We start from the raw sequence: 23,130 nt of genomic DNA, 5'->3' as shown, positions 1-23,130 counted from the left end.
CACGTTCAAGAGAAGTAGGACAAATCAAGTTGTAGCAAGAAGACTTCTTTCTGAGGACTATTTTGATTAGAATGATTTGCAAATAACTAATGCAAAATGGAAACTCACCATCTCATTAGTAACAAAGGACAGATACAAAAGGTAATTAGCATGTTCTGCTCTTAGCTCAAAAACGAAGTTATTTACATTCTCTCTGCAAGAGCACCTTCATCATCTTTTAGTATCTATAGCCCCAAAGCTTTTCTAACAGCATGAAAATATATGATGCAATTAGAAGAAAAAAATCCCTTTATGCAAAAGAGTAACTAGTCTTCTACATAATGAAGTACTTCCTGATTTGCTTACTTTGAGGCATTGAATTCTTGCATCCTCAGGTTTGTTTAAATGAAAGGAACACTTTTTGGCAGCTGCATGAGCAAATGAGTACCCTAATTTAGGTTATGTAAAACTTTGTGGGTGTAAGCCACACATGTACCTTCCAAAAGCAATGCCTAGGTTGCATCCCAATGGTTAGCCTGGCTGCTGGTGTTCTTCTCCCTCCCATAGGCCTGTTCTAGTAAAGATCTGTTGAAGAAAAATTACTTCACATCACAGGGTGTGGCACTGTATAAATACTGTGCAATGATCTAAGATGCCTCAAGCAATCATGGCATTCATCCAGCTGGAGTAAAAATGTAGTCTTTTCCATTTAGGCACTCTGTGTCATCAACATAGCATACAAATATGGTGCACTGTTTGAAGTGGAAAAGAACGTGATCACAGTATTTTGAAAGAGGTAGGATACTAGTAAGGGCCCTTTCACACAGCATGACCATTGCACTGGAGGTCCCTATAACAAGCTCTAAGAAGAACTAGCTTGCTTGCTCAATGAAGCAGTGTCATGTAGCAACACCTAAACAAGCTCTGACCAGCCCACCACTGGAATCAGAAGCAGTGTAGACATGTAACCTGAGCTGTGCTATGGGGCTGTGTGTTGGGGAGCCGCAAGGGCAGGCACTGCTCTGAAGGAGAAAATGAGCCATGAGCTGAGGGGAGCAACTTACTGACAAGGGGGCTATCCCACAACACCCAAAAAAGGACAATCAAGGCAGGTCACCAGTCCAGGTCACCAGACAAGGCTGTGGTGGTGAGGCATGTCTAAAGTCAGGCCAGGAAGCCAAGTCTGTAGGTAAGGATCAACAAGGTACAGCCAGACACAAGTGTGGTTGCAACATGTCTCAGGGACAAGAGCCTCAGCTTAAATGCAGCTCCTAAGAGGTGATGGCAGGGTTGAAGCACCTGGCTTCCTCCAGCTTTTTGTTGAATGGCTGCAAGATCCGTAGGCATTGAGGCCAGAAGCTGCTGGAGGCCAGAAGTGCCTCAAGGGCAGGTGTCTTAATTAGTTAAGGTACATTATCTAATTAAGCAGCCAAACCTCCAGGAGAGAGGGGAATGCACTGTGGGCACTGACACTATCCCACCTGACTTGGCTAAGAAGTGATGGTGTGCTCTGCCATATCAGGATGTTTTATTATGGTGGAATTGCAGCAGCTATCATGGTGGACTTCAAAGTCACCAAAAAATTGATTTAGCTCCTGCCCCACTGACTGACAGAGGAAGATCCCAAAAGAGAAAAAGCACTAGCTACACTGTCCTCTCTTCTGTGTAGATTACCATCCTTTGTTCAGAGTCCTACTAGGTGCAGTTCCATGATTTTTGCCCTACGTAACGTCAACTCTTATCAAAGATTACTATGTTTGAAAAAAATCCCAAGAATACTGGTTGACTGGCAACTCTATACTACCATCCATGCTGCTCAGGATTGCTGGCAATTCACCTACTCTAGCATACGAAGCAAGAGCTGCAGAGTGTAAAAACGCCTGCAGAAGAGGTATCTGGTACAGCATGTTTTAGCAGAACTGAGAGTTGCTGTTGGGAGGGAGGCATAGCTATCGGGAAAGGACAAAGTTCCAGTGACTGCACTTCCCATTTTACATTGCTTCAGCAGAGCATTGTGTAACTAATGAGTACACATTACAGACCTTGTGGAACAATCTGTCAGACAACCAGCAAGAGTTTGACCATGATTTGGAAGATCTAGATTTCAGTGCAAGTAACCAGTGAAAAACCAAATATTTGGCGCAAGTCTTTGAACTTTGTGCCTCAATTCTCACTCTGGATAAGGGAAGACCTATAATACATGCTTTTATTAATCTGCTTTGACCTTCTCACATGATGGGCAATGCCATCATTCTCAGATTTTGTATTAAGTAACGATCTCTGGGTAGACAACATGGCAAAATATAAAAGTACATCAAACAGCCAGAAGTACAGGGAATCACAAGTACCTACCATGAGCTATTGCTTGCACTGGTTGGAAAAACCAAACCAGAACCACACCACAGCAAGTCCTCCAGTTATTCAGTACTGTTCAGTTCTATAGTTTAGCGGAGCTACCTTTTCCTTGCTATGCATGCCAACTTTTCCACATTTCAGGCTAACCTCTCTCCAGACAACTGCATCAATGTCATTCACTAGCACATTTGGACTGCACACCTTGCTGCCTTTGTTGTGCACCTCTGTAAGCCTAGGCTGTACATACAAGTGAATACTCCTTCCTTCCTTCCTTTCTTCTTCACTGTTTTTTCTTTTCTTCAAAAACTAAGCATCACTCCCGAGGATTTTCATCTGTAAAAGTGAGATGGAGACGATGTTGATTATTTCAACTTGGATTTTCCAGGAGTGGTTCATTCGGGATTCCTGCTGAGGACTAGTGTATGGATTAGTAGGGTTTTTTTTTAGAACATTCTCCAAATCTGAAATTGCTGTTCTATGGAAGACAGTATGTGATGAATGACAATTGCTGGTAGTCAGACAACAAGAGATCTAATTATACACATCCTTATGGATGGTTAGCTACAGAATGTAGTTGGAGGAGGATGCAAGTATCTGGTACTAGCTCTGGGCTCTGTTACTTCCTTCCCATACTTCTGAAGGGAGAAGCCCACAGATATTCCAAAGTTGGGAATAGGGTAACTGTCATTACCTTCCTCCACTTTTTTTCCACTTTGGCCTCTTGAACTGGAGAGGCACAGGATTGCGAGAGACATCCTGAAGAAACATACCATATATCTGCTTCAGTATAAGCAGCAGAAAGACTTAAATCAGCTATTTTGTTCGTGTTCAGACATGCCCAGTGGATGGCATGATCCCTCACTTTGCCAGGCATTTACATATTTAACAGAACTGTATTAATTGCATATGTACAAATAGAAAATGCATTTTTAGCTGCAGAAAATTCCACTCCCTGATACAATGAAACAGTTACATCTATGCAGTCACAAAAGCTAAATGTTGCTCATTATCTTTTTGCCACATTCTAAGAACAGTGACTTTAGTCCTCACCTAAATGCGCTGGCATTACTCAAATTCTGAATAAAAGGCTCTGGACTAGGAGTAGTCCTCCACTTACACTAGCAGAGAAGCAAAACATCACAAGGAATGCACCCCTGGAGTCATGTGGAACGTACTTCGCCTTGGTCAACATGCACAGATGCAGGTCCCAAGATCACAGCTGGATTCTTAGCATGTTTGGAAGAATCTGAGGACTAAGAGTTTCCATTAATAACCACTGTAGATGGTACTGTACTTTTAGGGAAATTCTCATCTGACACCATTCTGAACTGTCACCCCACCAATTATGTTTTTGTTTTTAAATGTCAAAAAATGTGCAGACATAGATGTAGGCATAGATTATTATTATATTTATTATTCTTGTTAAAAAGTCAGTGTATGAATTATGGCACTACGCTGTAAAAATGCAACACTACTGAGTGCTCTAAAAGTATAAGGTCCATTATGACAGGTTTTAAACATGAAGCATGAGCTTCAATATGATTTCCAAATAAAAAGCCAAACCTAAGGGGTAAATAGATTAATAATAACTGATTTATCTGGAATTTCCATACTAAGTGAATACAGAGTGGATTTGCAAGAACCAGACATATTTAAGAAACAACAGAGTCAAACAAAGCTTCTAGAAATTGAAGAGTAAATGATCTTTTTTCTTTTTGACCTACATAGAGGTATTTGTCCTGCACTGTAGATGAATGTTACAGGTCTGCTATTAAACTACAACCACAATGTGTCAGGTGGGTTTGCATGAGAAAAGGAAAAAGTAAACCAAAACCTTTTCTACACTGCCAGTCAGAGAAAACACTGTGTGCTTTGAAAATTTAAAAGTAAAGACAGAAATACCCCCCCCCCCCCCATCTCCTAAATCAATCTCCACCATAACAAAACACTGATGCCTATTACCTCTGTGCCTGGGGACTGGACAAAACTATGACACTATTCCTGATTCTGAAGCAAACCCAAACAAATGGATATCCATGGATATTATTGCACTTGTAGCAGTGGTACTTTAACTGGCCTGAAAACTACTTTCATTGTATTAAGGAAAGAGAGAAATATTTGTTTCTACATGTGTAATCTTACTCGAAAGATGAATTGTAAAAAGAATGCCATACTCTTTATAAAACAGTTTAAGCACATCTGGCACAACATGAAGATCTTGAAATGCCTGAATAAAGGAAAAAAAAACACATGACAGTGGGCATTAGTTTCCCAGGAAAAGGTTGTCCTACATCACACTGCAGATCAGAAATAAATAAGATGAAATTTGAAGAGTATGAATATAAATCCTTGGATGATGTCGCAAAAGTCACAGGCTTCACCAAACCAATGTCAGTGTATTTTTTTACGCATAATACAGTTACTATATACAGTATGTTTATCAGATAATGCCAACTAACAACATACTAAATTAATGGTTGATAAACAAAAAATATACTAAACCAATGTAAAAACAGATGGCAGCCCCCCAGTTATGCATAGTTACATATGATGAAGTCCAACTCTCTGAAGTCCAATGGATTGGCACCTTCAAGCATTAGGAAGCAGTTTTCTGAAGCACAAACAACATAATTAACAGAACCCAGTCAAGCTGTAGGGGAATTACACTGTCAAAAGTATCTCCAGTCCAATCACAAAACTGTAAATGTTATCGCTGCATAGCTGCAATGGGGCAGTCATTCATTCTAAGGCTTTACATTGCCATATTTCTTCAACAGGCCTTCTAAAGGATGTACATTTAACAACGGTGGTGATCTACACACAAACAAAATCTGTGACAAACACAAAGCACTTAGGTTTAAAAGCACTTACGGAAAAATCCATAACATCTTTAAAGCATATTGTGTATGACTGCACATGCTATTAAGCTTTTCCTGCTTATTATTATGTGGTATCTTACTGTATTTCTGCATATTAAGAGCGAGCCTTCTCCATGAGAAACCAGCTTCTCTGATACAGGAAGCCACCATGCCTATACCTTGCTTTGCTACAGAGTAAGGCATGTACAATGAAAATGATAATGTCAAATCCCCACGGATCATGACAGAAAGACCCAGTTCTTCCCTTTGTTTCTTGCTCAGCTTCTCTGCTCCATTACTACTGTGAATGTCAGTCCGCAACCATATGTCCTTGTCTAGTAAGCAGAGGCTTCCCATCTGCATCACCAATCTTTTTCTTCATCTCTTCCACTGTTTTCAACAAAGCTGCTCGCTCCTGCTCAAGCGTGAGAATGGACTGCTTCAATTTGCCTTCATTGGTCAATAAAAGCTCTACTGTGGCTTCAAGGTTTTGGATCTTTCCATTGGCCACCTTTCAGAATAAAAAGAAAGGAAGAGAGAGGAAGAAAGGGGAAATTTATTAATAACTGAAACCAACTTTAAAATATTTTTTGAGATACATTAACACACATAAAGTAATTTCCAAATGAAAAATTGCAAAGGTAAATGGAAGGTATGAATGTTATTAGATCTGTATACTTTAGACTACAATAAGAAACTACTGTTGGCTGTAACAAGAAACTTCCCTCTCTCAACTTGATTGCTTTGTTTAGCTCACAATCAGACTCAGAATACAATGCCAAGTAATGAAATCAGAATGTTACTAAGTCTGCAAATTATATACTAAAAACCTGCAGGCTAAGATAAGCTTCTGTATGGGTCTGTTAGGAGACCATCTCAGTCAACCATGTTTGTTGAATTGCACATGCTTTGCAAAGCAAAGACAACCCATCCTCGTGTCATCTCAACATTTAGTTCAGCTTTGGAGGTGAAGGGGAAAGAGTGGATTTAGAGCAATATGGAAACAGAGAACACATAATGAAAAATTCCAAAAATTCTCCTTCAAAAGGCTGCTCTTTGATGGCAAATCAAAGTATTAGATCATCCAATCTCATCATGTGAGATTTGTAGCTGAGCTACTTTGACAAAAGCAGAGATCTGTTTCAAAGTTTCAGCACTGAATAACATTAGGAGACAATATGGTGGTCCTGGCTTTCAGGGAAGTATTTGCCCTTCTGATGAGCTCACTGCTCTTCATGTAATTGTGTTGGGTTTACAAGTTCAGCCTTTGGGGGAAAAACATCGACAAACCATGGCACCCATTGTTTGGTTATGCACTTTCCTCCCATCATCAATGGAGGACCTTTCACTATAGGAAATGAAGGCTGAATGAAGCCCCATATGCAAGACAAAGGGACTGTTCCAACACTAGGGTTAAGTTCCTGCTATAATGTTGGGTGCTGACTTGGCAGCACACAGGTGGAGATGAGCTTTGTAAAAAACTGCTTAGGGCTGCAAAGTCTTTAGGGACAGAAGGGAGTAGAAGATCCCCTGGTGTAGCTATCTATACGATATTCCATCTGGAATCTCATCCCAGAAATCCCTCTCCCCCATGCTACATTCAACAATTTCCTTGCCCAAAGAGACAGTGTGGTGAATCAACTTTTCACTAATTGTAAGCACATGTTCTATCCACCCCTCTCGACTTCTTCTGCATTTAAATTTTAAAAACAAAATTAAATAAAACTGCTAGTGGCTATGCTTTTGAAGTCAATAGACCAAACGCCAATCTCTCCTGTGCCCTGGTGTAGGACAATCCCTTCTGTAAAGGTAGAAAAATCAGATAATTATGAAATATAAATTGTACCTGCAGTTCTTCCAGAAGATCAAAGTTTTGTTTGCGCAAGCTACTGTTTGCTTTTTCTAATTTATCCAGTCTCTGATTGTCATTCAAAGAAGAATCTATAAGCTCATCCTGAAGCACATGATATTCAACTTCATAAGCTTGCAACTGCTTGGCAATATCCATTTCAAACACCTGTTGTATACAAAAATAATATTAGGTGCTGTGCAGATCAAAATCATTCAATGCTTTGAAATCCATGGATCTAGACTTAGATATCTAATCCCTGTGTACAAAAAAAAAGACTATTTTTGTCATTCACATGGCAAGATTGAGGCAGTAGAGTGCAATACATTGGAATTAGATCTACTTAAAAACTTCACCAAAAATGTCATTTAATAACATCCGAGTGTGGCATAAACCTTCCTACACATACTCAGAATTAGATGTAATTTTAGAAAACTCTGCTCCACGCCCATGTGCCACGTGGAGAAGCGTAAGGCTAAGTAGAATGAAAGCTTTAAAGGAGAAACAGTAAACACTGCTAGATTTATGATTTTACAGTATTCATAGAGACTGAAAATGAACTAATCTGTCCTTACACTAACACACGTAATGGACACATTATGTAATGTCAAAGTAGATTTCTATTATTTTAAATAAGACTCACCAAAATGAGCGCTCAGTCTTACACATGAATATTAAGAAAACCTTTTATTATAAAAAGAGATGAATAAATTGAGTGATCCAAATAAAAACCACTGCTATTGTATTTTCCTTTTTCTAGGTTTTGGCAAACATCTGCCTTCAAATTATAAGAAAATATGTCTCTGCTGTCCCTGTGCTAGCTATCTCCTCTGAAAGCACTGAAGAGGGTGGTAAATTAAAAGGCCAAGTGTGCTAATCAAAGAACATAATAGAAACTAAAGTTGATTTTAAAACACATCTGGAAAATAGCCCCAAAATACAAGTTCAAGGGTTATTCATTATTTTTAAACCTCTTGTACTTTACTCATTTTGGAAATAAGTCAAATACCAAATCCTATCTTAAATACCTCTTGAAGTAATAATAGTTATTATCTATTTTATCTGCTTTGTCTACAAAGCTTTCTTGGCTAAAGAAAATACCAGTTTATGAACTGTTTCTGACACCTGTTACATGTGCTATAAAAAAATTACCTCATAGTTTTATACCAGCAGAAACACACATACTGAGCATCTAAGTACAGAAGGCTATAACACAATTTTGAGTTTGGTTAAACATGGATCTTTCGTTTTCTGTAGGTCTGCGCATCTCTGGAGAACAGACACTACTGACATTTCAGTAAAGCAAACGGTGCAATTCAGCAGGGTAGAATGCCAGTTCTTTTCGTCTGACCTCTGTCACTTCTAGCCCCTGTGCTCTTGAGAAGTGAGGGAAATCCCTGCTGTCATACCCAAAGTATCACATCTGAAGCGGGGGAAACATGATGCAAATCAAAAGCTTGACATGAAAACTAGCTAACTGAAGGCATGTTAGGGCATGTAAACCAGAGGCCACCCTGCAGAAGGCATGAGGAGAATGGGGATTAGCCCAGGAACTGTGTATGGACTGCAGGGCTGGTCAGACAATGGGCTTTCTTCTGATCAGAGGAGGAACTGCTCTCCCTTCAACTCACTGCCTACTTTAAATTTACAGAGCTGCCTAAACAGAGTATCCTTCTGCTCAAAGCCAATGGTTTTCTGCATATCGCCTGCCTAAGTACTGCAAATCTCTGCAGAGTTGTACACTCCACACTTTCAGCCTAGCAGACAACACACAATGCCCTTCGCTCCCTAAATATCACTTGCTTTCCTTCCCCTTGCACAGGCTTCCTAGCTCTTCACTCCTTCCTTTGACAATGAGCACTAGAAGCAATTTTCCTGATCCTAATTCATGTCTAATTAATGTCCTCCGGAAGCTTTGCTGCCAGGGATCAGAAAGGAACCCCTCGCAAGCTGCCTGCTTTCTTTATCAAGCCACAGGCTTTGCACATCTCCTGCTGCCCGTGGTGAGTCGCAGGCATTTGTAGTTCTGCATAGTACCCCCTGCCCCTCCATGTTTTACACCACAAAAGGCCATCAGAAAAACAAACCCCATCATCTCTTTGTCTGCTGCAAATTAGATGTCAAGTGTAACAGTTAAGGTTTCTAAAAAGGCAAACCTTAATTGCAATAATCTGTGATTTTCTCAAATTCCACAGTTATCTCCTGGATTCTTCTGACAGGTTAGCAATACTGCATCATCTTCCTTGTCTGCCATTTAAAAATAGTATAGCAAGGATTCCAAGTCTTTGCTGTCTAGACTCACTGGTGACTGCAAGAGACTGCAGTACCCCATGTACTCCTGGCAGGATTACAAAGGCACTGTTGTAACATACTGAGCCAGCACCATAAAAGCCAGTATAGACAAAGTCAGTGTAGGGAGGGACTCCCAATTTCATCAAGTAAGGTCAACATCTGTGAAGCTCTTGTAAGTAAGCTTTTGCTTCTGAAATGAGACTTGGAGAGCAAGACTGGAGACAGGAAAACTCAGAAGGCTTTTAGCCCACTGTTTTGTGGAATGCACAGTGTATGGGCTGTAATACTCCTGCCAATAACAAGAGTCGCACACTTAAAAATACCTCATTTTCATTAAAAGCTTCATAAAGTGACCATAACCAACATGCAGATGTATGAATACAGAAGTATTACACGAGCCATATGCTTCCAAAAGTTTTCAGTCTTCAGAGCTACAATAATAGGATTCTCAGCTCGAAGTAACACAAGACGCTTGCAGTTTTTTTGTCAAGAACTTGTGAAAAAGAGCATTCCTTTGCATACTTCTTATATGTTTATATCTTTTCATACCTGACTAATAGTCTTTTCCATCTGTACCAAACCCAAGTTGGGGAGAGTGCTTTTAATAAAATCAACAATAGTTTCTAGGTTCTCATGCTGCAGAATCAATGGCTTGTGGCTTCCCAAAAGGCTTAAAGCCACTTTAAATATAGCCTCTGATCCTTGAAGAAAGAGCATATCTGTGAAAACAAAGAAAAAAGAGAGTACATAAAGCAAACACATGTTTTGACAAGAATATTAAACTAGTAAAATGTCCAAAGACAACAACTTCTCATAGGACTGACCTGGAGGCTAAAATACTGTGCCAGACACGTGCTTTAATTACTGTGGCTATGGCGTTAGCAGTTTTGCAGGGTCAAGATTATTACCAGGAATAGCAAATTTCAATTTGTTTAGCAAGTTTTTTCCAAAAAATCCAATTCAAATTTAAGCTAAGTACACAATAAACCAGGTTTGCCAGTGTCACCATTTTTTGTGCATGTAATTTCTTTAGAGATGTTCACAGGAATCTGAATTTGAATAGATTCAGATCCCAATGCCATTTAAAAACCCTAATAAAACAGGCAAAAAATACACCTGAAGACACAACCAAAGATCTGAAATTCTGTTTTCTGGTGGAGAAAACTACAAAATCTCAGTGTTGTGGTTTAATCCCAGCCCAAACCAGGACACTTAGTTAATACAGCACTGAGCAGATAAGGCTAAATGCACACCTTCCAGCAGCCTCAGGTTTCATGTGCATGTGCTTATTTTTAGTATGTGTCTCAACCGCTTACATTAATATTCTAAAAATTACATTAAGAAGTATCCTGAAATCTTAGTAATACAGCTAAAGTGTCAATATTGCCTGTGGCCCTCGAATGACAGCACCTGACATATGTACAAGCATGCTGAAACTACAGTATATAGTGACCTTTCAATGCAACATCCTTTCTTTTCTTTTCCTTTACAAGTGGCCTGTGTCTTCATAGAGGAAAGAAACAGAAGACTGTAATGAAAGCATCAGACAAGAAACCCATCTTCACAAACCCATCTGTCCAGAGGACAGACAGCATTGCCCTGCATTTACTTTCCTGCTATTATAACTCAGAATCTGCTCAGGTTTTTTTTTTTTTCTGATGGACTCACTGCAGGCAAAAGCATCTAACATACAAAACAATACTAATGGAGGTGGAAAAAGGAAGAGAAGATACTATGGGTTTATTCTGTATTTCCTAAATAGATTTTTATTTTTAAAGGGCTTCTCTCGTGCTCTTTCCCGTCTTTGTATTTAAAGCTGTGAATGAAATCACAGCTACTTATGAAGTAAAACAAAGACACCAAATAAACAGTTTGTCTTCATGATAAAAAAAAGAAAGAATAATGAAGACTGAAAAAAGAGAAACAAACCCTGCCACACAGTAAGAAAAACAACTGCTAGCAAAACTACAGGTGTATCTGATATAGTAAAGAACATCTGAAAACACTGGTTAACTGCCTTCTTACTGGAAAAAGAGTAAAATCAACTCTCTTTTCAAGTTTGTATCAGAATGAAATTTCCCCTTGTGCTCTTTTGGTTGTAATGTTGAAGCCATAACTCATTTCACTTCTCTCTCTTTCTCTCTGAGAAAGAAAAGCAAAAGTAATAACTAACCATAAATCTTGCACTTTGCCACCATTTGTCCTAAAAGTGGTGTAAAATTTTTCAATTCTGATTCAATGACAAGTCCAAAGTCAAGAATGATTGAAAAGTGGTAACAGAGCCTCAATTCTCTACTGAAACTGAAAGCTGTGGGAAAAAGCTTTATAGAGAAAGCTTTATATTGTGACAGGAAATGCTGAAGAACATCTAAGAAACACAAAGTGAAAAAAACAGAGCTAAAAATAACACATTTTTTATTCAGCACCTCACCCAGAAAGTCACATAGGTCACCTTGAGTTGATCTACAAGTTGTTAATGAGCTGAGCTGGTAATGCAGAGCTGAAATATCTCTCTCATTTAAAATAGCAAAGACTTAACAAAGACCTATTTGTTATCCACTCCCCACACTTCCCATTAAGCGGGCTGCCAGCCAACAGCAGTACAGTGAAAGTACCCAAAGCCTCCGGCATTAAAAAAAAAAAAAGTTTTGTCTACAATCTTGAAATAACATAAACACTATTCCACCAAGGCTCCTCCATTAATAAGTAAATCTGATTAATAAAGAACACACCTTTGCTAATGCTGCGCTCTCATTAGATACCACTTAGGAGAATTCTTGAAAGCTTGGATAGATGATTAAAAATTTAAAAGAAGTTTTACTATTGGACTCATTAAACAGTCTTTGGGTCAACCTCCTTCTGGCCCATTTCTTTCATATATTGCTTTGTAAGATGTTTGCAGACACTATACTCTATGGAAATCTAAAGGAAGTGGTCTATAACAATTATCTTATTAAACAGCAGTGGGGCTTCCAATATGAAGGGTTTAGAGATACCATGTTAGAAAATGGCAGAACAATTTTACAGCCTTAGTAAACTACAGATGAGTTACTTCAACATTAAAAGGCAACATTCTTTCATCCCAAGGGTTCTAATATGTGAGCAACAAAAACGTATGTATGTTCTGCAAAAGTGTGTGAACACATGGGTCATAACTGGTTGGATCGTAACTTGCCATGCTGCTAACGACAGCTGCTATCAAACTGACAGCTCTAGCCTTTTTCAGGTTTGTATTTGTGTTTCAGTCTGCATCATGGGTGAAGAGGAGATTTTGCTTTCTAATGTAAAAAAAGTTCAATGTTCTTGCCCTACATTGTTCCAGTAAACACTGTTTTAAGGAAATTACTAAACACTTTGACACATTAAAAACTGCAAGTGTTGGTTGTGATGGACTGTCTCAAAAAAAAAAAAATCATCAGGTATTTTTAAGATATTACAGTTTCAGTCACACATGCTTTTCTGTTTCTGACCTAAAATCAGTCCTGTGAAGATCATGTGTCTATCCTTTCTATTCCAGTGTAAAATCTTTGCTTTCTAAAGCCTTACAATCCTCCACTGACAGATAAAATACTAATCCATGTATTAAGGCAGAAATCCAAATATACTGGAGACACAAGGCACTTTAATACCTCCACTGCAGTCAACTGTCCAAGTCAAAGACTATTCTTATCATGTACAATACTATGAATAAGAAGAATTGAAAGATGAACTGATTATAAACTCAGTATATGACACCTGCATACAGCACTTGATTTAATTCCTAACAATTATTACTGTCAACGAGATATTGATGTCCTTTGAACTGTTCCAGGAAAAAAAAAAAAAGTGCTGCTTCCCCTGCTTCCCCTGGAGTTAAGATGCTAATCACAGACACATAGATCTGCTTAGCTATACACCATCCTTTTCACTGTGATCTCTTACAGTACTACTTTTGGCATATCCTTTACCCGAAAGACGAAAAGATTATTGTTGGTGGTTCGTGGAATCTGTAATTCATTATTTGTTATTGTGGTAGACAAAACTATATTTAGGATCTTTTCAAATACCAAACAATCTATAAATCTAAATCCATAACATAGCATCAAGGTAAATTCTTAATTGGAATCTAATTAACACAAAACAAAACAAAAAAAAGAGAACTTTACTTTTGTAGATTTAAAAAATAAGTAACAGAAGTGACTTTAGGGCCTAAATTTGTTAGGATCCTACATATTAGAGCCTAAGCTTATGCTTTCAAACATTTTTGGAAGTGAGATTATCAGTCAGGCTAAAATTGTAAGGATAAGAAACACCAGTTTAAAAGACTATGTTTCTGTAGCGTAAATCCGTGATTAAACTGCAACGGCCACCTCTGTGTGTGTTTAAAAACATAACCCTCAATATAATTTTCCACTGACACTGTTGGAGACAAAGATAATGAAGTAGATTAATATAGTTCTCAGATGATACCTTTGTTACATCTCTTTTCAGCGTAAAACTAATTGTGCTGTTGAAGTGCCACTGTTGTAACACCATGCCTTCATGGCATCAAAGTTTACATCCCCTGTGCAAGTGGTTACAGGGTGGGAAAAGGTAACAGTGAGGGTGGAAAGACAGAACAGGACTGACATATGCTTTCTTCCTTTCTTTTTCCATTTTACTATGAAAACTACATGTTCCAAAAGATGTTGCTCTTCTATTCATCAATAGTAAGTAAAATAATTCTGGATTTCTGAATCAGGTTGGGTAATAATGCTGTTCCAAATAACAGGATTCCAAATATAAAAGGGGTTTATGAAGATTTACCAAACACTCTGGCTACAAATCCAAGGGGAAACTGGGAGGCAAACATGGTGAGAAACCAGGGAGCAGCATAGAGGCTGGGGCCAATCTCATGTTCCTCTAGGTGGTTATAGAGATCTCGATGGTAGTCATGAAGAAGTCGAGACAGTTGATACATCTGGATCTGCAGGGAATAAGAACAAAGAGAATAAAGATAAATACATTTTAACACTCGGGGGGGGGGGGGGTAGCAACATCTGTGTTTCACACTTACTAGAAGCAGTGAAAGGTATCTGTCAATTAGTGTTTGGATGGATTGAAGAAAAGAAATAGAAGCTATTTAAAAGACCCAGGATGGGTCACCTGTGAGCCTAGGACATGCTCATTTGAACCTCATACAGCACATAAAAGAATTCTTCCTATTTATGGTTTTCACAGTTTGCCTAGTAGTCTTTTTATTGAAACTAATGCATTTAACATGATGTATTCTGTTCACAGATTAATCTTCTTCATTTCTGAGAGCTGAATTTAAGTTCAAGTCCAGATTTTGACAATCCTATCTGTACTGCATTACTATGGTTTAACATTAGCATCCTTTCATTAGAAAAATTTAAATCATACCTGTAAAATTGTCATGTCAGGACGATATTGTTTTCTCAGGCCCACATCAAACATGAGAAACTTCAGCATTTTAAAAGCATCTTCTTCACTCATATGAAGTAACAGAACTCCTGCTACAAAACTAAGGCCCTGGCAATATCCTACTTCCTGGTCCAGAAGTGAATAGGCCTTCAAAATATTGTAGAGTGACAGCTGCCCAGCTCCCAGCTGTGCTGAGAAGTACGGATGTGTTGGAAATGTGCGTCCTGTGAAAACAACCAAAGGTGGTGACTTAAATTAAAAAATAAAAATAATAGTAATAAACCCACCCACCCTCACCACCACCACCAAAAAAACCCAAACAACCAACCCTTAACAAAAAACATCAAAAAACCCTTGCCATGTTATCAAATTAAACAGTCTTTCAAAAAGGTAGATCCTCTTGAAAGGTCAATTCTGAAATCATCCCCAGGAAGACTGTAAAAAAGTTAACAATACAAAACAATTGACTCTTATGCTCTACTACTGTTTTGTTAAAGTAGTTGCAAAATTAACTTAAAAATTGCTGCCAGGGGTGGGGACAGTATTTTGTCTGGAACAGCTGAGTAACTGGTTCTTAAGACTGGCCCTTGATCAGTTTGTTAAAGGGCTTATAGGGCTGCTTACAATAGCGAGAGACTAGTCTTCAGTGGCTTGATGAGTCACCTAGTCCTCTTGATTAAAGTGTTACCTTTTAAACAACTTAGGATCCAGGTACAGACTTAGAAGACCTGAGCTCTCTAGGCTGGGGCCTCTTCCCTTTCTTTCTTCCCTAGTAAATGTGTCTCTTGCCCCCACACTCCTTGCCTGTGTCCCTCCTAGTCTTATGGGTCCTTCCTTCTTTCTTACAGCATGAAGCTCAGAGTCTTCCATGAGCTCATCCAGTTCACTAACCTGGAAGAAAAATCCCCTTTTACATGGGGTTAGCTGCCAGTACATGCTATTAGCCACTCAGCTGGAAAGCAGCTTTTCAGAAAATTAACTTGGTGGTCACCAAGCTGAATGTGAGCCCTTGCAGCAAAGAAGGCTAATGGTATCTTGGGCTGCATTAGGAGGAGCACTACCAGCAGCTCGAGGGAGGTGATCATTCCTCTCTACTCAGCACTGTGAAGCTACACCTGGAGTGCTGTATCCAGTTCTGGGCTCCCTAGTGCAAGACAGATATGGACATACTGGAGAAAATCCAGCAAAGAGTTACTAAGATGATGAAACAACCGGAGCATCTCTCCTATGAAGAAAGGCTGAGACACCTGGGACTGTTCAACCTGGAAAATAAAAGGCTCAGCGGGATCTTTCAATGTGCACAAATAATCAACATGGGGGAATGAAGACGAGGGAGCCAGGCTCTTCTCAGTAGTGCCTGCTGACAGGACAAGAGGCACTGGGCACAAAGCAAAATACAGGAAATTCACCTAACATAAGAAAAAAATCTCCACCTATGGACATATTCAAAACCTGAGAGACCATGGCCCTGGGCAACCTGTTTTAGATGACCTCACTTTGAGCAGGAACTAGATGATATCAAGTGCTCCCTTCCAGCCTCAACCACCCTGTGATTCTGTGAACGGAGACATTAAAGGCTTAACTTTTACAGATTTTTTTTTTTTCCCCAAAACTTTTTCAAAAGGCAGCATTTGAAATTTTAGGAAAAAAATCTCCCCCTTCAGATTTCCCCTCTGAAATACCTCAGTGGAGAAGAAATTTGACTACTTCTTTTGTTCTAGTATTAAGGGAAGCTTGGTTTTCAGTTGCACACTTGTTAAATATCGCCCCACCCTTTAGCTCCAGGAATGCTGTGGTGCTGCTGGATAATATCAGAGCTCGTGTTTCAGGAAGACAAAGCCTGGGGCAGAGTCCTTCTGCCATTTGGTAGCTACTCTAGCCTGTCACATGGGACACTGGCATTCAGTTCCTAAGCAGGTCTCCCCTGGCCAGGCTGTCACAAGAGTTGAATGTTACAGAAGTATTTCTATCTTCCAAATGAGAAGGAGCTTGTGTTCGTTTGCAAAGGAAGCCTCTGCCTGACTGACAAGTTATTACAGCATGGTCTGATGGCAGACCCATATTGCATCACTCACAGCAAGGCTCCCTTCATGTAAGTCATGAAGAAAAGTTACAAACCGAGCAAGAATAAAAATGCAAAGAAGTTCTAAAAGACAGCAAATCAAGGAGAAGCATAACTGCTAAACTCAGAAGCTGTTTTGTTTCTGAGTGCCCTGGTGACGACTTAAGAATTTCAGCTTTCACTCAGGAGCAAACAACTCTAAGGACTCTAAATGAATTGTGATACACCAAGAGCGCCAGAATGAGAGAGTAACTACTTTATTTTTGAAATGTAATAAAACCCACCATAATTTTCTATGTTCTGCACTCAGTAGTGCGTTTCATACACCAACAGCATCTGGAAGTCAGTTTACCTTACTGAGAAATTAAATAATTCATTGAATATGACTTTGGTTTTCAAGACCTGAAATTCCCAGTGACTGCCGCAGTTGTGCAGGTGGGGCCACTAAGGAAATACACAAAAAAGTCTTCAGGGAATTGTGGCTTTGCTGTTGTCCACATAATGAAATAGCACTGTGACATGTAAACTGGGCCAGGAAAGTGGCTTTTGTACCTTACTTTGCATCCAGATGCACACCGCTGTCCTCATTCCCAGGAAGCACTATTTACAACTGAAGATGCATTGATTCAACTAAGTGAAAAGTATTACAGCTTTGGTTCATACTGCATTAGCTAGATCTCTTTAGCTGAATTTGGGAAAGCTTTTTTAAATATTATAACCACATGTTGCTAGAACATAGGATTTTCTCTCAAGGCAGAAGTGCACGCTTTCAGAAGGATTCTTAAAGATTTAAGAGAAAGCACTTCTGATAGCCTGAAGGAACACAAGTCAGAACATGCAAATTCCTTCTAGCTGCCTATCCAGTTATGCTGTCTGTTACTGTTCAGCACTACTCTATTTCAATGTGAACCACTAGGAAACTAGGAAGTCTTCAGCTTCCTGGTTTCATCTTACTAAAATAATAGGGCCCAATCCTTCCCTGAGCTAATGGGCTGGCAAATAGCTTCCTCGCAAAAACACTTTGCATGAAAACCACCATGAAGTTACCAATTTGCGAACACATGCAGTCATTTGTTTCTACAAGCAGAGCACATGGCTAAGGTAAGAAAGTATTTGTGTGCAGAACCAGGCAGAAAATACGAACAGCTTGCTGAGCCAGCAAGCCCCAGTTTGTGGTGTGAGCCAACCAAACTCTTGACAGTGCTCCCTCCTGGCCAGGAGCTGTCCCACACCTCTCTCCTCTGATGAAGTTTTTCAATTCACTAACCCAGCACAAAAGTGTTTACCCCTTACTGAGGCACTCCAGTGTGACAGAATCACAATGTTCCCTGCCAGTGGTATCAACACCAGGTATGCTGACTTGATCAACAGGTACTTGCTAGAGAATGATCTCTGGTTGCACATAAATGTCTCTCTCAAAAACTGAAGACTGCTTCTGTTGCTGTGTGATCAGGGGAATTCCTAGAATTGGTGTGACAAAGTCTGTAGGGCAATAACTTACTTACATCGCAGTTGCCTATTCCTAGTTGGCAACAAGATTCCTCAGAGCGTTACCTTCGTAGTGCCAAGTTGAAACCTGACAGGCCTTTCAAGTATGGGAAAGTGAAAGCGTCATTGACCATCAACCTCCCTACCTCAACTACCCACCAGTTTCTGTAGAAACGTGCCTGTCCCACTAGATTCTTGTTTTGCATGCACTACCTTGGTATTTTGACTCACTTTACCAAGTGTTGCAAAAAAAAAAAAAAAAAAAAAGAGAAAATATTCTTATTTACCATATAAAGCTTAGGTCACTATCTAAACTTGACAAATCTCACAGTTCAGTACCTGCAGAAGATTGCCTGCACACTGGGTTCTTAAGAAATAGGTGCCCCCGACAGTTCTGGGTCTAGGTGATCCCTCCCTCATTGAGCAATTCTTCCATGTGGAAGAAAGATGGTATAGCCTTCCATTTGCAATGAAAAATACTCAAATACTATATGAGTAATTATAAAGAGCAGAAGCATGATAGGACTGTTCCATATTATTGCTTCACAGAAAAGATGTAAGTGAAAATAATACAAGAGGTTTTAATCATTGAGGTCAAACCAAGTACAGATTTTCCCATATTTTTTATCATTCTATCATGACATTTGCTTATGTGCAGGACATAACTTCCCCCTTTAATCAAACATAGTGATTATGGAACCTCTTAAATTGTTCCACACAACTCCTCAGACCCAAACCACAAACCCTACAACAAAAGCTTGCTGTAAGTTCTACCATGCTCTGGAAGACATTATTAATTTTTCTGCTTTATGAGGAAAGAGCATAATGAACACTGAGTTCAGTGTGAGATTATCCCACACACAAAAGCTGGAATCCTCTTGGAAAAACATCGGCTCCTGGTTTCTCAGACAATATACTGAATTAAAATATCTAAGGGAGGAAAAAACAATATCTTTTAAAATATCCACAACTATATATTCATGAGGCTAACCTGTATATTATCTGTAAAAACTTCCAATTCAGCCATAAAGCAGTGAGGTGTTATAAACTTGCATCAGATGGCTTGCATTCAACACAAATGCTTTGGCCAGGGGAAAGGTTAGACATGTGAACATCCAACCAACCATCACATATATTTGAGTAATTACTGTCATGTTAGACATATTTTAATGATTGCAGTAGATTCCACAAAATACTTAACCCAGCTGAGGAGCAGCCATGCGCTGCTTGGGGGAGAAAATGGAAGCGCCTTCATGAGGGAAGATGGAGAGGATGCCAAAAAGTGCCTCTGAGAGGTCTACAAAACAAATGGCTGTCTTGTGGGAGCTTCTGAGATGAGGAGGTCGCTGGTACTAATAGAGACATTAACAAAACCAACTGGGAGCAGCAGCAACCAAAGACAGTAATGATCCACATCTTACAGAGGGTACTGACTTAGTCTTACTGAATGTTCCTGGGTTTTATTATTGTCTTAATCTAGCAGTGGTGAGAGTCAATCGATGAAAGACAATCTCATACAACGGAACTAAACGGATGAAGGAAAAGGACCAGGAAAAATAATAGGAAGGGGCAAGAAGGGCAGAATATTTTTGATATATATGTAGATTGGTCTTTTACAATTATTGGAAGCAAACTCTTCTGCTCCAACCCTAAAACAATCATTCAATTCCATTTAGATTTCCTCTCTCATGCTTCCTTCTAACACTAGAAAATACTTTTTAAGCTTTGACCAATAAATGTGAGGGAAAATGGAAAAATACTCAAGAAGACCAAAAGCCTGTCTGAAGCCCACCTAAATTTCACATTTAAAAGCCTTGATTCCTAACCTCTCTCTGCTAAACTCAATGAACTACATGTGCTTCAACAGATCAATTCATTCTCCCTAAGTCAGGAGCCAGCTACTGCTTAAAATTCAGCAATGTGAACAACCTGCCTTTAAAAGAGCCTTCTTTAAAAAAAATAAAATATATATATATATAAAAATATATTTTCATAATTATTTTAGTACAAGTAAAAATACCAACTGCTACCACCTACCCATTGAAATAGGCAAAAAAAAAAGCAAAAAGCAAAACTTCTGCATTATTTCCAGTAAAAGTGTTGAACAGAGACAGCAAACACTGGACATCAGGAATAAACAGCATATAATTCAACAGTCTGCACTTAAATACTGACTTCCTTTCTTGACAGTTTGTATTCCATGGGCCTGTGGAGTTCACTGTCAATATATGAAATGCATCACAGTTATATCTAGCAGACTCTTATTACCACATGTTGCAAAGGACCTCTGTGCTTGAAATGCAAATTTTGATTTTCCTAATGGTGTCAAGTAATGGTTCTCACACCAGATTAAAAGCAGTTCTTACCAACAACCTATTCCTAAATGGTGAGAGGCTTTTTGTGTGTTACTTTGTTTTCCAGAGATCATAAACCCCTTATTTTAATTTCAAACCACTACTGTACTTACCTAGGTCAATAAGTATTGCATGTTGTTGGGAAGTTAGTTGTTTTAGGAGCTCTTTATAAGGTGTGTTCTTCGGTTGTTGTTTACTGGGAAACTGATGTTTAAGATGGTATTGCTCTGCTAGAAACTTCCAGATCTCACCACGGTGGTGACGTGGTACTCCTGAGAGAAGAAAGTCATTAAAACCTTAATTTGCACTTCTACCCAGGGTTCAGCTATAGTTGAGCTAACAGGATTGAGGAACTGAAGATCCATATCTGCTAGATATGCAAGCAGATCCGTGTCAACTAGATTAGTATCTGCTATTTCCAGTAGACCACAGAAGCAGATTAAACTACAGCGCTTATACTTCCTCAACCAATAAAAGACATTATCTTAACAGGAGAGATCAGAAGTAGAAACAAGGTCAGCTGCCTAAGCCTAAGGTTACCCTTGCATGTAGTCTAAGAAGTACTAGAAGAAGCAGCAAAAATTGCAATACTTGTCTCAGTAAAGTTATATGCTTATCTCCCATTTTTTTTCCATGTAAAGTACACAATAGAGCACTACAATAGAACTATTTTTTTTCACTAATACAGCACTGACAGTGTTGTTAGGAGTAAGTTTTAGGATGGCAGAATGCACACATACCAGAAGCATAAACAAGTACAAATGAGATGTGATCTAGACTACAACAGAAAGCAGATAATCAGAAAGCAAGTATTATATTTGTAGTTTTTTTGTATATTTGTAGTGGTTTGCTGAATGACTTCTACATGTAAAAATGTTTTAAAGATTGAATTTCTTTCTCTATATATTGTTACCCTAATTTAAGCCCCATGCTAACTGAAACCTGCAATTCTTACCTGTTTGCCTTGATTACTCACGTTACTTTGAATGGTTTTGGTCTAAACGAGAACTTCCTAAACTCAATTTAAATGCATTTTTCATTTCTGCATATGTATGAAATTTGACATCACTCTAAGAACTCTGACATAACTGGGCTTTAGAGAGCAGAGCATAGTAATAGCTATGTAAGAGCTAGAGATAACCAACTGGCTACTTGTATGTGCATCTCATTAGCAATCTACTATGTAGTGCTTTATTTATCTATTTATTTTGCATCATTCTGAGTTTTTTAAGTTTTGTTTTGAACTGTAACATAGGCCAGCATCACTGGACTATTAACAGAAACCAAGTTTTTCTCACTCTCACACACTGACTCAACAGAGCCCTTTACCTACATTAATGGGAGAAACCTGTGATGAGTTTCCCTCACTCTGCAGCGGTTTGTGCTTAGGGCATTTAGTACTGTTGGAAATCTAGATGTGCTAACTATTTTAAATGGACAATTTGATTTAACTTGATGAATAACTATATAGGCAGGTGCATTCTTGACACTTCCATTGCATGTTGGAAAGCTTTGTTTAGAACTATGAAAAACTCCTTGGAGTAGCCATCTTCCCCATTGGCTACATACAGCACTCAGCATAATGCCTTTGGATCCAACCATGGCATAAATAACATTGAGTAATAATGTTATTACTCAAATGTTCTAATTTCATAGCATATTTAAAACTATCCGTAGGTTACATTATTTTTGACGCAGTGGAAAGAGGATGGCTCCTCAGCCCTGCAGCTGTGAGGAAGACTGTAGGTGGTGCTTGCAGGTACAATGCGTTGCTGAATTTGAAGGAAGAAAGGCAGTTCTACAGAGATATCCATGTATACTATTTGTATACATGCACACTACCCAGGCTGGAACAGAGAATTTCCATATAGTAGTGCAGTTTCCTCAGTTATTTACACAGTCATTTCTTTGGCATTATCCAGGCTTTCTTCTTTAATGATAACTTTTAATTTATAAAATCAAATTTAATTCAAAACTGAATACCAAGTCTAGTAACTCCAGTAACAGAATTGCAGCTACCTCTGAAAGGAGCTGTTACTTACATACGCATAACCATGAAGATATCCAACATTGTTACTTGTTTAGTCAGCAGCCTGAAGAACAGCTTTAGGGAGAATCTGGTTATAAGGAGTGGTTAAGAGGTCATGCTATTCATTTTCTAACACAATTTAAGTGCATTTACACAACTCAGAATAGCAAACTGTGCTTACCTTGCCCCACAGCAGAGTGTATTTTTTCCACATCAAATTTAATCTTTGACCTTCCAGGTGTACTCAGCATTTTTTCCCAAATCAAAGTTACCTCTTTTAAGCATGGTGTGATTTCTTCATAATCAAGTTTCAGACGTCTGTTCTGCAAATTGTTTTCTGAAGCTAGGAAGTGATAAATTGAACGCACCAGTTAATATTGTTTACTATTTGTAACGTGTTAATTTAACTTGGACATTGGAGGCCTAGAAGGGTGCCAGAGAGGGACTCTTCATCAGGGACT

General features: G+C 38.9%; 1 protein-coding gene across 4 annotated transcripts in view; it reads right to left on the bottom strand.

The window, feature by feature from the left end:
* Positions 1–3,728: 3,728 nt before the first annotated feature.
* LOC134175986 (TBC1 domain family member 1-like) overlaps positions 3,729–23,130 on the bottom strand; it is a 38,469-nt gene continuing 19,067 nt past the window's right edge. For all 4 annotated transcript variants that reach the window (XM_062642504.1, XM_062642505.1, XM_062642503.1 and 1 more), the window contains 7 exons: positions 22,851–23,012; positions 20,754–20,912; positions 14,716–14,960; positions 14,119–14,278; positions 9,883–10,052; positions 7,039–7,209; positions 3,729–5,703 (listed from right to left, as the gene is read on the bottom strand). In XM_062642504.1, the coding sequence (XP_062498488.1) occupies positions 5,503–5,703; positions 7,039–7,209; positions 9,883–10,052; positions 14,119–14,278; positions 14,716–14,960; positions 20,754–20,912; positions 22,851–23,012 (1,268 nt within the window). In that variant the 3' untranslated portion in view covers positions 3,729–5,502. The remainder of the gene's footprint in view (positions 5,704–7,038; positions 7,210–9,882; positions 10,053–14,118; positions 14,279–14,715; positions 14,961–20,753; positions 20,913–22,850; positions 23,013–23,130) is intronic.

The sequence above is a fragment of the Pezoporus occidentalis genome, unplaced genomic scaffold (assembly GCF_034315485.1).
Source record: "Pezoporus occidentalis ecotype Australia unplaced genomic scaffold, CSIRO_AGI_Poc_V1 ctg71, whole genome shotgun sequence".
In the NCBI taxonomy this organism is placed as follows: Eukaryota; Metazoa; Chordata; class Aves; order Psittaciformes; family Psittacidae; genus Pezoporus; species Pezoporus occidentalis.
Note: the sequence above shows the minus strand (reverse complement) of the source record. Positions and strands in the feature narration are given on the sequence as shown.